This window comes from Typopeltis vanoorti, chromosome 12 (genome assembly GCF_054136105.1).
Source record: "Typopeltis vanoorti isolate ZY-2024b chromosome 12, IOZ_Tvanoo_1.0, whole genome shotgun sequence".
NCBI classification, from domain to species: Eukaryota; Metazoa; Arthropoda; class Arachnida; order Uropygi; family Thelyphonidae; genus Typopeltis; species Typopeltis vanoorti.
This window is the reverse complement of record NC_143560.1, coordinates 72,920,708-72,938,460: the sequence shown is the minus strand read 5'-3', so window position 1 is coordinate 72,938,460 and position 17,753 is coordinate 72,920,708. Positions and strand designations below refer to the sequence as shown.

Below are 17,753 nucleotides of genomic sequence, written 5' to 3'. Positions count from 1 at the left end.
TCCAGGGCTTGACTACAGTTAGCAACTCCACGAACAAAGCCCGAATTCCAATGCCAGGGTTCTTCAACACCTGTTCCTGCAGATTTGCGAGGAATTCTGCTGTACGAACGCAATCAGATCGTCTGCTAGGGATCTTTCTTCTTGCTACATCCTCGTAGTCACCATTGCAAGTCTCTAGTTCATGCCTGATTGTTTTTACTGTATTCAGGGAGCATTGGGCAGCAGTCGTAATATCCTTATTTTGATGGCGGGCACGAATCATCATGATACAAGTTATTCTCTTCCATGATTCAGGTGGGTTCCAGCTATCCATCCTTTCTGACATCTTGTATATGAATGAAGAAGGGGCCAAACTTTTAAATGAAGAGAAGTGTGTGTTAATACATGTAACTTACGGAAAAATATAATTAATTATAAATATGTCAAATTTATCCCAAACACCCTGTATATGCCGGGTCAAAAATTGATTGCTTTCCAAGAAAAAACTAGTACTTATCATACTCTGTTAAATTTATTAGCAATATACAAAAAGGATAATTAAGTAAAAATATTAGAACTTATATCAAATTTATTTACAGAAAAAATTATTTACATGTTATGTAATTCTTTATTTACAAAAGAAAATAGGTAGGTAACTACATAATTAAAATTTAATTTTCACTGTCTGAATGTATGAAAAGTTCATTGTACTCTGGTTCTGTAATTTCTTCCACTATATCATCATATAAATTGTATTCGTTTTCTCCATCAGATTTAGCATCAATTTCGTCATCATTGTAAACAAAATCATCTTCCGAGCGATCTAATTTGTTAGATATAGCACATTTTTTAAAAGATTTTATTACTGTATCTGGTTTTATTTCATCCCATGCTTTCGCTACCCATTCACACATAGTTACCAAAGATGCATGTCGCATTTGTCCTCCTTCTTGCATCCATGCATTCCACTGTTTTCGTAAACTGTCTTTAAATGGCTTGTTTACACAAACATCCAACGGTTGCACTAGTGAAGTTAACCCACTTGGAATCACTGCCATATTGGTATTATTCTCTCTTAATAAAGATTTTGTGCTCTCTGTTAAATGGGATTTGAACATGTCCCACACTAAAAGACTGTTTGGATTTTTTAATGCACCTTGTCGTGTATTTCAAATATTTTTTATCCACAGCTTAACTCCTGCTTCATCCATCCAACCATTCTCATGAACATGGACAAAAACGTTTTGTGGCATTTTGATCTTTGGCATTGTTTTACTTTTAAAAATTATCATAGGTTTTAATTTAGTACCATCAGCCATACAAGTGCAAGTACAACTGTGAAATGGCTTTTTTCATGTCCAGTTGTTTTTAAAGAAATAGTTTTACTTCCTTTCAATTCTACTGTTCTATTCCCGATCATGTCAAACATAACTAGAGTTTCATCCATATTTCCGATTTGAGAACAAATAATTTTTTTGCTTTCTTTTAGCAATTACAAATCTTTGAAAACTTAATAATGTCGTGACGTGTTCTCTTGACTTTCGAATCCGCCATCTTGCTATAAGTCACTTTTATCAAATAAAGGGAAACTAATTGCAAATTAATCACTGATCTAAGGGTAGAGAAATTTCTATTATACTGCGCCACTCTATCCTTAGATAAGTCTATATGAATTAGTAGGATTAATTCAAAATTAGTTAGCAGTCTTTTCACTCATTCAGGCCGATAGTATTTATTTTCTTTCCTTCTGGGATTCCCGCTAGATCCGAATTTTTGTGAACGGTGCAGTAAAAAGAAATTCAGGCAAACACAATATTTAAATTAACAAACAAAACATTTAATATATGGTTATATAACAATTACATAAATTCCACTTCTAAATATGACAAACCAGTCAAGTTAGCATATCAAGTCAAGTCATTCATATTAATCCAATCTTCCAAACTTTCACAAATTCACAGTTTCAGAATCACAAAGTTCTTATACCCAACTTATTACAATAGAAATTCTTAATTAATCAGTTTCCTTGTATCTCTCAACTACACTCTACGATTGACTCATAACAGGCACTAACCACGGCAGATATCATTTCAATGTCTATATTTTCAACTCTCAGCCTCGATGGTATGCTACAGTTAATGTTGGAAACAGCGCAACGGAACTAATACTTAAATCTTCATACACTGAAATAAACTAATATGACTGTCCTTACCAGAAATAATCTTCAGTACTTCCAATATTTTGTGAGCACACTTTCAAATTGTATTTATCACACTTGCAAGACACTAAATAACTAAAACATTACTAATCGCGCTTCAAAAACTCCAGATAACAACTATAAGGTACATTAATTATTCTTATTTTTCATTCATCAACTAGTTTAACTCTGTACAATTCCTTTTTTGGTAGTATAGAAATAAGTCGTAATTGTAGACTGACTGGATTTATTCAGAATTCTTCGTTGAATGTCCAGTTCTCTAATTATCCGATTACGGCAATAATTTCCTTTTATTACTACGACTGATTTTGCTTTCAGCCAACTATAAGATTCACTTATAAAAAAAAATATCTACTATACTCTTATCCTTAGGAATCTTTTAATTACTTCTACTTCTTTAGTTTACTTCCTTGCTACCTTATAGTTCCAAAGTTCCGTTCCGACTCCCCACTTACTACTACGTATCTATTTTCCTTCTCCTCTACAAACGCTCCCCTCACACGCGCTCGTTTATTTCCACTCTCTCTATGACAACCAATAGACGTAAACATTCTCGCGAATGTTACATTTGGTTATATAACTACATTCAGTTATTACATAACGTTAACTTTCATGAAAAGAATAAATAGAATATTTGCATTCCAATAAATGCGTAGTTAAATTACAAATATAATTTCTTACAATATTGACAAAACAATAAACAAAACAGCTTAATAATATTTAATACAGAATCTATTTATCATTAAAACATTTCTTTGATTAAGCAATTAAATATTTGACATAATTAAGGTAGTTATATGATATTAATTTATAATATATGTTATTTACATCAAATAATATTTACAAATATAGTTCTTGTGATGGAAAGTCATGTTGGATTCTGAATCAAACAACATTTATTCTATTTTCTACATAATTATAATCCAACAATAACTTATCATCCAAAGCCTTTGGCAGCTTCTGTGTGATTTTCGTTTTTAGTCGAAGCACTAAATTTTCCCTTTCCATAAACCAGCTACACCAACTCACTGTAGCTTTGAAGTTTTCGCTTTCCTTTTTATTTGCTTTGCCCCACTTCAAAGCAAATAAACGAATGTTATTTCTCGTTATAATGAGTCCATTTTGGCGATTTTCTCGAACCCAATCCACAACATTATTTTCCAGAAGGCCACTTACAAATTCCTTTCCATAATGCACACTTATTTTTTGGCATTTTCATTATTAAAGTTTCATTTTTTCTCCAATTGCAAACTAGTTTTTCGTTTACTCTGAACTGACGTGCAGCAACAGTTAGTATTTTCTTTTGCAAATTTAATCACTTTGCACTTAAAACTCGCATCATATTTCATTCTTTTAAAAGGAGCCAATGCACTTTAGTTCACTATTGGTCAACTGGTCAATACGAAAAAGAAATTTTTCGAGTCTACTTATATGATAAGTATACTAAAAAAACTCAAACTCAAAAAATTCCAATATTGGAATTGGAATACACCAGGTCGACTTGTATGCTGGAATATATGGTATGAAGAATAGTATAATGACTCAGAAAACTTCCAGAAGCATTGAAGAATGCTTTTTTTTTTCTGTACTTTCAGGAATATACTGAGCTTCTTGATAGCACACCTGCTGTGCATCCCTCTATGGAGCATATTTCTCAGCCTTTGGACAAGCCACCTTGCAATTGCATTGACATTCAGGTAACTATTTTGACTTAAATGTGTCCCTATGAAATGAAGTAAAATTTGTCACGATGAGGTTGGTTTAAATTTATTTCCTGTTCTTGGTATTATCCCTGCTACAATATAGATTGTCATTTTTAAATGTTTTACTATGTACACCTAATTAGATTAGTTTAGTCTTTAGAATTAGAAATCCTTATTAGAAATTAGAAAATTGGAAATTAAAAATTAGAAATCCTTCCTCCTCAGTTGGACAGTAGCTATAACTTCATTCTGAATGAATAGAATTTAGGCCAGACAGGATTATATGTCTAGAATACATAAGATAAAAACACTTTCATAAATTCACTAACATTTAACATACTCAAAAGGCTCTACAATCATCACTATTGTAGAGCCTTTTGAATAATGTAAATTTTGCATAATATATACATTTGAAATATTCAATCTGCAAATGCAGGTAATGACTTAAAGAGTAATTATATATCTCTATCGCCAGTCATTTGATGGTATGCAATACATTGTTGCACAATAATTTTCAGTTTTAGGTTCAGGATCTATGAACGAGTGAACTTTGTTTTTTTTCTCATTATAACAGCATATACTATGTGTTGAGGATTAAATGCTGGAAGGACATGTTGAAGATTGAAGAAATGGCAGACTATATAAAGACTAAAGTCTTATGAGGGTCACCCTCTATGGGTGCTGTTGGCTAGCCTTAGTTGTTGGGTGGGAGGCCTAAGAATTAGTTTCCCAAATCTGAGATGTTTAACATAACCATGTTTATTAAGATTATATTGATTTTTTTTTTTTTTTTTTTTTTTTTTTTTTAAATTTGCTACTATATTCTAAAAAGAGTGAAGTTTACTGTGATGTTTACTGAGTGTACTGTGATGGAGCATAATAGTTTTTGTTCTCATCTAATTCCATACAAGGTCATGTGTAAAACAACCCTAGAACATCTTTTTAACTAGGTGTTTAGAAGCTTGTTGAAGGCGGGCGGGAGAGGTCTTCTCAGCTGCTGACTTGCGAACATAGGGTACTCGCTCTCCTTGAACAAAGAAATAGCTTTCCCAAGAATCATCTCTCATCTTCCTAAACCTCTTTAAAATCGCATTAACAGTACTCAAACCAACACCACACTTATTGGCAATTTGTCTTTGAGTCATGGATATGTACTGAGAAAGAGTACATATTTAAACCCTTTCTTGGAAATGTATCCATTTTATAGCTACACAAGGTCAGCTAGATCTGACTGACCATAGTTGTGTTGGTGGATGTATTTTTTGTGTTCACCTAGGTAGATGTTAGCAGATCTCCCAGTCTGACGTTTGTAAACACCTGGAACACACAAGGAAGGAAGTGGATCCTTAGGAGAGCAAAGAAGGGAAGCTAGCTTGAATGAAGCTTGAAATCAGTGCAGAGATTACAGCAATCCCTCGATTAGTGTGCCTAATGCTTTCTTTAAAACAGGCGCATTAATCGAAAACTCACTAATCGAATATAATAACCTATGGGAAAATATATAATTTGTTCCTCAAATTTCTTTTTTTCACCCTTAAGTTTTTTTATAAAAGAATTAGGGTATGCCTCAGGGCCTGGTTAAAGGAAAACCATGAAGCTGAAAGACAATAAAACATATTTAGAATATAAATTTATTATTCTGCTTCTTAACAAAGAATTGAGATAACGTAGTTTGGCGGACATTCTGTTTCTTTCTTTTCATACAATTAACGGTATGGCCCTATTGCCTCTTCTACAAATTTTACTGCTTCTCTATTCACCAGGGTCAGTTTATAAGCATTGCTGCTTAAAAACTTCGATTGTATGAAAACTATTTTCAAATTGTTTCAGTGAAACCTCTTTAGGCTTGTCAGTGATTAAATTTTCTTCATATTCTTCAGGATCCTTCCCACTGTGTATCTAAATTTAGCAGGTCGGAATCACTCAACTTCTCAGAATGAGATTTAATTAACTTAGATTCATTTGAAAAGCCTCTAAAATCATTTGGAAGCACATTCTTCCAAACAGCCGTTTGGAAGAATGTGCTTCCAAATGGCTCGCATATTGCTAGCATTAATTTCATTCGACTTTGCGCCTTTATAAGCAGGCTGAGATTTCTCTGATTTGGCTAGAAAAGTCTTGGAAGCATTCACTTCCAAAAAAAGGCTGGTTTCATTGACATTAAATATTTGATGATTTGTTAGGAAAATAATTTAAAATAAAAAAGTAAGGAAAACAATTGCAGATGATATGATCAGCAAAATGCTATGTAAAGCAGACAACATAAATTTTGGCGGTAAATTTGGAACATAGTGTACATGGAAATAGTGTAGTATGCCATTAAAAAATAACTTTGTAAAATGTTTCAAATCAGTAACTAAATTATTTCATCCTGGTGAATGATTTTTTTAAATAGTTAGCCATAAAAAAGTATAGATCATAAATTTTTAAAATCTGTAACATTCAATTTTAAGATGTATACAGGTGCACTAATCGGGGGCGCATTAATCGAGGGATTGCTGTATATTTCTTTAAAGTTCTGGCTATTATTTTTCTGAAGTACCCCAGATATAGGGAATAGTAATGGCATTAATGTAGTTTTTATGTTGCAAGGGATGGGAGGAGATGGAAGGGAAATATAATTTGTAGATCTTTTTGGCATTGTAACCATTGAACAAAAAAGGTTTGACAAATAAAAGCAAAATTCAGCTATATTTGGGTGGAAGAGAAGTTTAGAGGCTCTGTTGACAAGGGTTTTGATGACACTATATTGTTGAGAAAGGGGATGATGAGAAAGTTTATGTATGTATATACATGTGCGAATGATTTTCTGTAAATTTCAAAAGAAAGGGTGCCATTAGGCAGACATGTGATTAGAGTATCTAAACAAGCAAGCTTTATTTCATTTTTCTATAGTCAACTGAATTCTGGAGTGCTGACTGTTGAAGTGAAGGAGGAAAGAGTAATGTGTCTGAGCCATTTGGCCAAATAGGGAATACATCAATACATCTTAACCAAATAGGTTTCAGAGCGGCAGTATCAAAAGCATGTTTTTCAAAATGTTCCATATAAAGATAAGCCAGAGGTTGGAGTTTCCCAAATCTTCCCAAGATTTGGGAAACTCCAACAACTAAGACTAGACAACAGCACACATAGAGGATATCCCCCATAGTCTTTATATAGTCTGTTGTTTCTTCCACTTATTGTTTCTTGTGTGTTTTTGTGTGTGTTATTACAATTTTAACATGGTACTTTTGAAAATGCCTCTGTGACAAAGATGAAATATTTAAACAATCAAACTTGCTGTTTAATGATTTCGCTTTGTACTGTTCTTATTCCATTAAATTATGTTATGCATGCATTGGATGCTACTTACCCGATCTGTGTGTGGGAAAGGAGGGGGGGGGGTCTGTGTCCTGAACAGTTTTATCAAGAGAACTACAAATTAAATTAATGCAATAAAAAGATGATTATATTAATAGCAGAAGATCTTAATGCTATAGTTGGAAATAATCCAATCCCAAATGTTTTAAGTAAATATGGAGAAATTTGCATACATAATAATGATCAAAACTATTAACTTTTGTATTTTCAATAATTTTGATAAATATACTTGGAATTGTAGAAATAAGATCTATAATTGATTATATCATTACTAATAATTATAGAGTAGCTCCAAGTGTAAGAGATGCACATTACAGAAGAAATTAAGTCTTTTCAGATCATCATCAAATTCCTGCCATGTACCCTCAAGGGGTGTACAGGATATGATAGTATTACATGAAAAATTTACATCATTACTAACTTCCTATCTACAATCCTCCTCCAAATCAGTCTGTTACTTGTCAAGACTCCAACATTATCAGATGTTATATTTCTATCATCTAAGGCACTTTGTACCATATCAATCCACCTATATCTTGGTCTGAGTCGTTTTCCTGCCAACCTGGCAGAGAACACTTGTTTTGCTAATCTTTCCTCACCCATTTTGTTTAAGTGACCATACCACCTGAGATTAGCTCTGCTAATGCATTCCTGGATGCTGACAATGTCAAGTTCTTTCCTAATATCCTCATTTTTAATATGATATTGCTATTGATGCCATTTGTTCACCCCCCCCCTCTAATCTTTCTCAGGACTCTCATATCTGCAGTCAAGTGTTTTACTTCTGACCCAGCTCTCAGATCCATAAGTTAAAACTGGTTTGAACACTGTTTTGTATACAGCTAATTTAGTGTTCCGACTAATTTCTCTCTTATTCCATATGAATTTATTCAATTGACTTCCTACCATATCAGCCTTGTTGATTCTGTTGTCTATTTCCATATTTAATTTACCATCTTCACTAAAAATTGTGCCTAAGTAGCTGAAATGTTTTACTTGTTCAGCAGGTACTCTGTTTACAACACAGTTGACATTTTCAACAATTCTGCCTATTTTCATTGTCTGTCTTTTTATTGCTGACCTTCATACCATATCTATTACAACAGTTATTCAATTTAGTCAGGGAATCTTGCAGACTTGTAGCGGATTTATTTAGAAGTATAACATCGTCCGCATAAAGCAAAGAGCTGATATTAACATCTCCAATTTTGATATATGTTTATTTCCACTTTCCTTCATAAGGTGATCCATATAGATAATGAATAACAGAGGGGATAATGTACATCCTTGTCTCACACCAGATTTAACATTAAACAATCTTCCTGTACTTCCTTCAATTCTAACTGCTGACTTACAACTCAAATAAAGACTAAGTATTGTTTGATATAATGCCCCATTGACACCATATAACTGTAGCGTATTGAATAGCTTCTCTCTTTGCACCTTGTCATATTCCTTTTCCAGATCGACAAAACTTAAATACAGATCTTTGTTATATTCCCACTATTTCTCAACTATTCGTCGTAAAGTGAAGATCTGATCCTGACAGCCTCTATTTGGCCTGAATCCAGCTTGTTCTTCACCAAGCTTCTCTTCCACAATCCTTCTCAACCGTTTCTCAAGTATACTTGCATAAATCTTACCAGGGACACTCTGTAATTCTCTCATTCAGTTTTATTTCCCTTTTTATATATGGGTACTATGAGAGCTCTACTCCAATCATCGGGAATTCGTCCCTCTGAACTATGTAGTACAGCCACTGTAAGACTTTTATACCACCATACTGGTTGAATACTATTCCTGCTGCCTTTCCACATTTCAAGCCTTTGATGGCTTTTTCTACTTCAAGTATGGATATGTGTTCCTGACTGTATGCCTGTGGAGTGTTTTTTACCACTGTGCTATCACTGCTTGTTTCATTTAGCAATTTTTTGAAGTAATTACTACATACTTCAAGGATATCTTTTTCTCCCATTTTCATGTCTCCTTTATCATCTCTGACTCCTTTTACAGCACTCTTTACTCCATTTCTAAGCTTCTTCAACAACCTCCTGAATATTTTGCCACATTCTTGATATTTATTTTCTATGTTCTTGCAAGTCCTCCCATGACTTTTGTTTAGCTAGTTTTAGACAGTGTTTAGCTTTCTCATGTTTGTCTCTGTATTCTCTAAGAGCACAAGCTGACTCATTTGCCAGGAACTTTTGATATGCTTTCTTCTTTTCCTTTACTGCCTCTTTAACTTCCTGTGTTCGCCATGGAGTTCTGATTTTTCAATCCTTGCAGACAACTTCACCACATGCCTCTCTGGCTGAATCAATCAGGGTTTTCTTCAAGGCTTGCCACTGAATTTCCAAGGTTTGGTTGATGTTCTCATACTCTTTCATTTTTTCTTCAATAAACTTTGTCTTTGTGTATTTTAGTCTACAGTTCACATCTGAGAGCTGCTCAAGTTTTATTCACTTTAAAACTTTCTTATATGTTATTCTTTTCAATATGAAATTCAATTTTATCTTGCTCAAGACTAAATAGTGATCACTTGCAATTTCAAATCCTCTGTACACTCTGGTGTCCTGCACCATGGACAAAACATCACTATCAACAATAACATAGTCAATGAGACTTTTCTTATTCCTTGCCTCTTCTCTCCATGTGAATTTGTGCACATTTTTATGTTGGAACATTTCTGCCCATTATTATTAGCTTTGCTCTTTTCTCCAAACTTTCCCGAAATATTTTTGTATGTCTGACAATCATTTCCTACTCTGCTATTTAGATCCCCAACAAGGACCAACTTTTCCTTTTTCATTGTGTCAGTCTCTTTTTTTAAAGCCTCAAAAAATTCCTCCACTTCTACCTTAGTAGAACTTTCTGTGGGACCATAGGCACAAATAAGTCTCATTGTCCAGTTCCCCATTCTCATATTTGCCCACATTACTCTACTTGAGACTGACTGCCATTCAAGAAGATTAGCCTCGTATTTTGTGTTGAATACTATGGCTACTCCTTCTTTTCCTTGATTGTCATTGCCTGAATATAACATTTTGTATTTATTGCTCAGAAAGATCTCACCAGTTTTTGTGTTTTTTGTTTCAGTCACCCATATTATGTCGATCTGGTACTTATCTAATTCCTCAGCTAGCTCCATTTCTTTGCCATTCAGGCTTCTTATGTTGATAATACTGATCTTTAACTCTGGTGATGTTAAGTTGGGGTGTGTTTTTGGATTTGTTCCTGTAGCTGAATTTTTGCTGTTTGTCCTGGTTCCCTGGTGAAAACAACAGGGCCTTGTTTAACCGGGCGACACCCCAGCTGCATGAAATTTTGTCATGTTGTACCATCATTGGCTTAAGCCAATAAGAATACAATTTGGTCAGCTAAATCCTAAATTGCCAGCCCATCCTCGTTCGTTCAGTATCCAGGTAGATACCCAACAGGGTGCACCACGAGAAGGTGAGGATTGGACATTAGGTCAGAAGCCCCGGTCGGTTCTCTGCATTCCTTTAAAGGCTATGTGGAGGTCTCCTCTCAGTTTTGACTTTGAACCTTAAGCACCCCCTTTTCAGATCATTATGTAGTAATTTCTAAAATAGAAATAGTAACAAAATTGAGAAAATAAGTAAATAAGAAAAAAAAACAAGAAACAGAACAAATATAAAAAGTATATTTGGGAAAGTATTAGAATGGTATATTAATTACAATTAACAGATTACCTAAAAGAAACCAAAATTAATGAAGATATAGAAGAAGAATGGAAAACTTTAATAAAGATAATTCATATATAACAGTTTCTGAAGTACTTGGAAAGAAAAAATAAATTATTACAAAGAACATTAAAAATTCAGTACAAAGATACAGAAAATTAGAAAATACAATGAAAAAAAAAATAGTACTACGCATCATTCAAAAACAAAGGAAACAAAAGAAATATAGTTAAAACTATAATAAAGAACACCAAGATTTTTAGGATAGGTTTATTAATAAAGTGGAATATATACATGGAAGACAAGACATATTCTACAAAATATTAAGGAAACTAAATAATGAAGAAATAGATATAGCACAAATCAATATAATACAAGAAAAACAATGGATAGAATATTATAAGAATGTATGGTATGGCCCAAATTTATTAATAGAAAATAACAATGAAGAAATCAGTACCGATATAGAACTAGTTAAATTGGAAGAACTAAAAGAAGCAATTGCGGTATCAAATAATAGAAAATCAGCTGCATTAGATGACATAAATATAGAGCTTTGGAAGTATGGTGGTAAATATTTACATCAAAGATTCTTAAATTTAGTTAACTATTGGATGGAGGAAATGGGAAGATGTCAAAAGCTAAGGTTATATATACAGTGATACCACCACTAACGAGTGACCCTGCTAATGAATTTTTTGGCTAACGAAGATTTTTTTGTCTGTTTTTTGGACTCAGCTAATGAATGTTTTAGTGGATGCACGCTCTAACATAAAGCAGCAAACATGAATATTTCGGGCCATCCCAAGAGCTTATCTTTTCTATCTGTATGTGTGTGACAAAGAAATGAGCTGACCACATTACATAGGGGAGACCCACCAACCCGACTGGGTTGTTTACGTTCGACACAGCGAGAAGTGAGACGCCTCATACCAGTATCAGTACGGTGTACGCTCCGTGTGGCTGTGAATGTGAGAGGTAAGTGTGATAGCATTTATTCTTTACTTGGCTAAGTTCTACTATGGGGATTAATTTATAACTACTGGAAAGAGTTTTAGTCTCTGGCTACAAAGTGGCATCCCAACAAAACTGAAATGAACAGACTTTGTGCCTTGGTTGAATACAAGTGTCTGAATCACTTTAAAAACATTCTGAAAAAAAGAGAAGTTCAATCAACTTTGGACAGATTTTTGACTTCTCCTTTAGAAAAGAGACAGAGGCCAGCTATTGAAGAAGAGGAGACTTACCTTGAATAAACTTTGAAAATTTGGAAGAAGAATAGTAAAAACGTTGTGTACATATTTTCAGTTTAATAAAGTGTATATGATAGTGTAAAGATCGCCAGTTTTTCATTCTACTTTCCATTCTCCTTCATCTAATTGGGTAGCTGTTCATCTCAGCCTTTGGTGAATTTTTGCCCTTTTATAGTGTGCTTTTTTACTATTTTATAAAACTTATCTTTAAATAGTAGGCAGCATCCAGAACGAATTAAACGAATTTCTATAGAAACCTATGGGAAATCACGTTTCGGCTAACGAATGTGATTCCAGAACGAATTATGTTCGTTAGCCTAGGTATCACTATATATATTTAAGAAAGAAGATAGAGATGTTCATAACTTATTTAAATGGTATTACAACACCAAATGAACTAAATTATAAGAAAAATGTTTATGAACTAACTTATATTTCACAGAATTTCAAACCAGCATCTGTTATCAAGACGAGTCTCCCGAATGTTTTGGCAAATTAATGCTACCATACTTGTTCAGGTTAGGAGAATGCCTCATACTCTTGGCTGATTCTAAAAGTAATCTTTCTGATCTGTAATGACTTCTGTATAGCACATTGGTTTTCTTCTATGTAATCCTGTGTAAAGGGATGTCCAAGCATGGTCTACCAGTCCAGACGTTCCATAATAATTGTAGCGAATGTATTTTTTATGTTCTCCAAGGCAGGTGTTAACAAATCTTTTTGTCTGTCCATAAGCCAAGTCATAGTCACATGGAACTTCTTATGCTCCAGGATATGCAAGGGGGGTGGAGTTTATCCTGAGGAGAGTAGATCAGAGTTGCTAATTTAACATGTGGTTTGAATGTGGCACAAAGGTTATATTTTATGAGTACTTGGGCTATATTTTCAGATGTACCTCAGCACAGGAAGTGGGAATAGTGGTGTTTTGTTTTTGTGTGTTTGAGGAAAGGAAAAGTAAGTGAGCTATGTAGTATTTTATCTATTTTGTAGGAGCTGTAGCCATTGACCAAGAAAGACTGAAGACATTTAACTTCAGTGGAAAGATCTGCTTCACTAGAACAAATAGCCCTAGCTCTGTGTGCAAGTGTTTTTAGAATAGCATACTGTTGGGCTGGATGATGATGCGATTATTTATGTAGATATCTTCGTGTGTGTTGGCTTTCTATAAATGGAAAAGACAGTGAACTATCTGAAAGACAGGTGTAATGTGTCTAGAAAGGGCAAACTTATTAAAATCCTTTTCTACTATGAAGTGCACTTTGGGATGTTGACTGTTTAAGTAGGTCAAAAAAAGAATACAAAGTGTCTTGTCCATGGGACTAAATGATAAACACATCAGCAAATGGTAAACCACACTAAGGGCTTGTATGTAGATGTGGTTAAGTATTTTGTTTTCAAAGTGTTCCATGTAAAAGTCAGCTAAAGGAAGAGGTGGGGAGACATTGTAGTGTCATTAGTCTGTAGATTTTTCCTTGCCATGTGAAGTAACCTGCACGCAACGTAAATTTGAAGATATCAGAGAGAAATTTAGACTTTATTAAATCAAGGGTATTTATTAGTGGTACATTAGTAAATAAAGATGTGACATTGTGTTTGAATTTTTAAGGATGTTTTTCACTAGGGATTTGAAATGGACAGAATTTTTTTTAATAAAAGTATAGGAGTTGCCAATATGGGGGGCCATGGGGGGCCATACATTTACCAGTTATGCCAGCCTGGTTGGCTGAGTGGTTAGCGTATCCACTCTCCAGCCAAAAGGCCACGGCTTCAAATCCTGCCGTGGGCATGAATATTTGCGATTGTCTGTGAAAATACTGGTGATGGTAGTTGGCGGTAGATGCCGTTGGTGGATTGAGTGGTGGAGATGGCAAGTTATGGAGTAGATGCCCTTTCTCGATGAATATTTGGACTCACTGGAGCGTCATGTAATAATAATATTTTTATTGGGGGGGGGGGTAAGAAGAGGTAAGACTTGCAGTGTATATAATTTTTTTTTTGAATAAATGTGAACTCAAGTAATATCTTGGCTCTTACATTCTTTACATCCTGGGAGGAATCACTGTTTGGGGTAGAGGGGCAGGAAAGTGTGTGTGTAAACTTTATGAAATTAGTCATCTAATTTGATTTTTTTTTTTCCCCCACTTTGGATTAACTGGAATCTACTGTATTAACATCATTAGAGATAAATTATATGACCAGAAGAGTAACACATCAGATGTAAGGAGCTCATATCAAACAACTTTTTTTGAACATAAATGCTTACATATGTAACTGGTAATTACTTGAGCAGCATTAGAAAAACTGAAGTATGCCATTTAATCTTATATAGATATGTTTGTATACATTGAATTTGTTTATAATATATTATACCCAATTGTTTATTAGAATACTTATCATTTATGTTTTTATTTGCAGGAGGAGAGTGGAAAATTTCTTGATGAGTTATAGTTGGTACATGATTTTGGATCCAGATAATGAAAATGTGTAGTTCTTTTAATTCAGTATTAATTAAATTCGTAATTTATAAAGTTAGGAATATTTATGATCCTAATATATATTCTTTGAAATGATATACTATTTTGAATATTTATATTTAATATATATATAAATGAAGAAAAGATCTTTTGTTCTTATATATTTTTGAGAAACTGTACATATATATATATGAGAGAGAGAGAACGAACTTTTTTTTGCAATATTGGAAATGTTCCTTTTCATTAGAATTATTACTTTGTAAATAATGACATCAGGATTTTTATACTTTTATTTTTCTTTTTCCCCTTACTTTACTAAGTAGGGATTTTGTATGTTCCTAAATTAAAATGTTAACTATTCAAGTGCTTCAGTCATGTCTATTATACAGTATATTTGGAGCAAGTGTAAAGAAAGCTTAACTGCATCACTTTTTGGGAGAGTTAAATGAGGGAATATTAGCTTTAGTGTGTTAAATTCATTTTCTATTACATTAACTTTGCTGTGTTAGTTTTGTAACTTAAATTATTCCCATTCTCTAGTTACCTTGTTAACTGAATAATAAGAAAAGGTTATTATTATTACTATTGCCATCAGGCTATCTTTATTTTGATTTGCAAATCCGTTTTATTTAATATAATAAATGTTGGGATTAGCAGTTTGAAAGAAAAATGCTTCTGACTCTTTCTTTACATATAAATTTCAAGTAAAGTTTGTATTACATATGAAAGATTGCATTGTCTACCTGTGCCTTTTATTGTAGCAGTTTCTATTTTGCATATTCCATCCTCAGGATTGATGGAATGCTTTCCACAGGAAACAGAAGGGAAAATAAAACAATCCGATTATCTTTATCCTTGGAAAATCATGCTTTGTTCGTAGCTGGGTTAATGAAAAATTAAAACCTATCAAGTATTTTAATAACACCGATAATTCAGGATGAAAAGTAATTAATTTTGTTTAAATTTTAATATGCAATTAAGCATGTTAAAATTATTTAAGGCTTTTGATTCTGTCAAGATGACTTGCAACAATAAATCATCTTCATGGAATAGATTTGCATCCAAAATTAATGGCAAATGACTCCTTACTATAGAAAATCCACAATACTAAATGGATAATTTGTTAGAGACTATAGCAAATTATTGTTAAAATGGCATTGGCAATATGGGATTTTTCTGCAGTTTGTTCTAATGAATAAATTTATAAGGACATTTGTTTTATTGACAGTTTACTCTTTTTATTAGTATTATTATTATTATTAAGAGAGACTTCCAAGGTGTCAGGGACTTGTCGAGGGAGGCCACATACTACATGTACCACTATCATACTTACTGTCTGACCACAGGCGTGAGAGCTGTTGCTGGCAGATTGCCAAGAAGAAAAGTCAATTCATGTTGAAGGGGAGAAAGGAATAAGGTGATGTACAAATTCATCACGCAGATGCTAAATCACGTGCTTTAGATATGAAATTTTCCAACTGTTGTACAAGCAAAATAGTTGCCACTTTAAAAACTAGAATCTTCATAAAAGAAAAGCTAATTTTCCAACATGTATTAATAAACACTCATCCCACGAAATGCATTGATTACCCTATTATCAGAATGGATTCACCTTCTACCATGCGCAGAAGTGTCGAGGAGTCTCACATCTGTGGTCACACAGTATTCTTGAATTCATTCACGGTGCTTGCACACACAACAACCAATGGCAATCCATTCCAATCATGCACCAACTTATGAGAGAAAATCTATCTCTCACCCCTCCTTCCTAGTGGCATTCATTCTCAGCTTCCAAGGATCCCCTCTTGTTCTTTCCTGATCCTCCGTAAAATGAAAAATTCCATCAACTTAAATCCTGTATGACCCTTTCAGAAGTTTGTAAGTCTCAATCTTATCACCCTTCTTTTTCCTGTTTCCTGGTGTCTGCAATCTACAAAGTTGTATGGAAATGTGTTTCGTCCAAGAATTAGGCATATGAAAGGACTGATCTTTCTGTTAAACACTGGCCCACCTGGACATTAGGAAATTGGAAATGTGATATGGTCAGATTAATCATCCTGCCATTTCCTATATTAGGACGAGTTCATGTTTGCAGAATACCCAAGGAAGCCTTTGGTGTTCTCCAAACCATACAATCTGGAATATATGGTTCAAACAGAAGTATGGGGATGGTCTGTGCAGCATTATTGTGGTATCCTGTTCGTCCCGTTATTATTCTTCATGGAAGAATTACTGCAAGTGATTATTTCACAATTTTATGTAATCAAGTACATCCCATGATCCAAACATAAAATACAAACAATATTGCTGTATTTCAAGACAATTCATCCATTCACACAGCTAGAACTACCGTCAGTCATGGTTTGAAGAGCATGAAGATGAACTTCACATCTTCCCTGTACAGCACTCACCAGATCTGAACATTATAAAATCACTCTGGTCAGTTTTTATTTTTCATTTTCTAGTCTGGAGACTAGAAAATGAAAGTTCTCTACCCCTAATGTGTTAAAACAACTTGAATAATCATACAAAATTTCACTAGAATCTATTCAAAACTTATTTGAGTCCATTCCAAGAACTCAGGCTAGGCTGTAGTGTAGGCAAAAGGTGATCTGCCATATTAAAAAAAAAAAAAAAAAAAAAATATATATATATATATGCAGACACCATTTTAGTGCCTCTTTTCAAAAAAGCACTAAATTTAAGAAAATTATAACCAGGTGTTGTGTCCCTCATTTACCGTCCTGTGATTGTTAATTACTCTCACAAGTTTGATTTTATCTTGTTTGTAACAAATTTCTTACCATACGTGATATCACCCAAATACAAGGTATCTAAGCTCTTGCTCCCCTTAGTGTCCTAAAACATTTATATTTTTTAGCTGCGCCATTTAGGACATTTAGTTTATGAAAAAATTCAAAACGAGAAGCAATTTCTTAAATATGTTTAGGTGTGAAACAATTATGCAGTCGTGACCTTGAACTCGCAACTTAATTTTTCTCTCTCCCCCCCCCACACGTGACTAGATTCGTATGTTATTACAAGTGGTGCATTGAATG

General features: G+C 33.7%; 1 protein-coding gene across 1 annotated transcript in view; it reads left to right on the top strand.

The window, feature by feature from the left end:
- Positions 1-15,356, top strand: part of LOC150100884 (protein O-glucosyltransferase 2-like) — a 128,188-nt gene extending 112,832 nt beyond the window's left edge. Inside the window, exons 8-9 of the mRNA XM_090401546.1 lie at positions 3,793-3,894; positions 14,636-15,356. Of these exons, the coding sequence (XP_090257672.1) occupies positions 3,793-3,894; positions 14,636-14,668 (135 nt within the window). The 3' untranslated portion in view covers positions 14,669-15,356. The remainder of the gene's footprint in view (positions 1-3,792; positions 3,895-14,635) is intronic.
- The last annotated feature ends 2,397 nt before the right edge of the window (positions 15,357-17,753 follow it).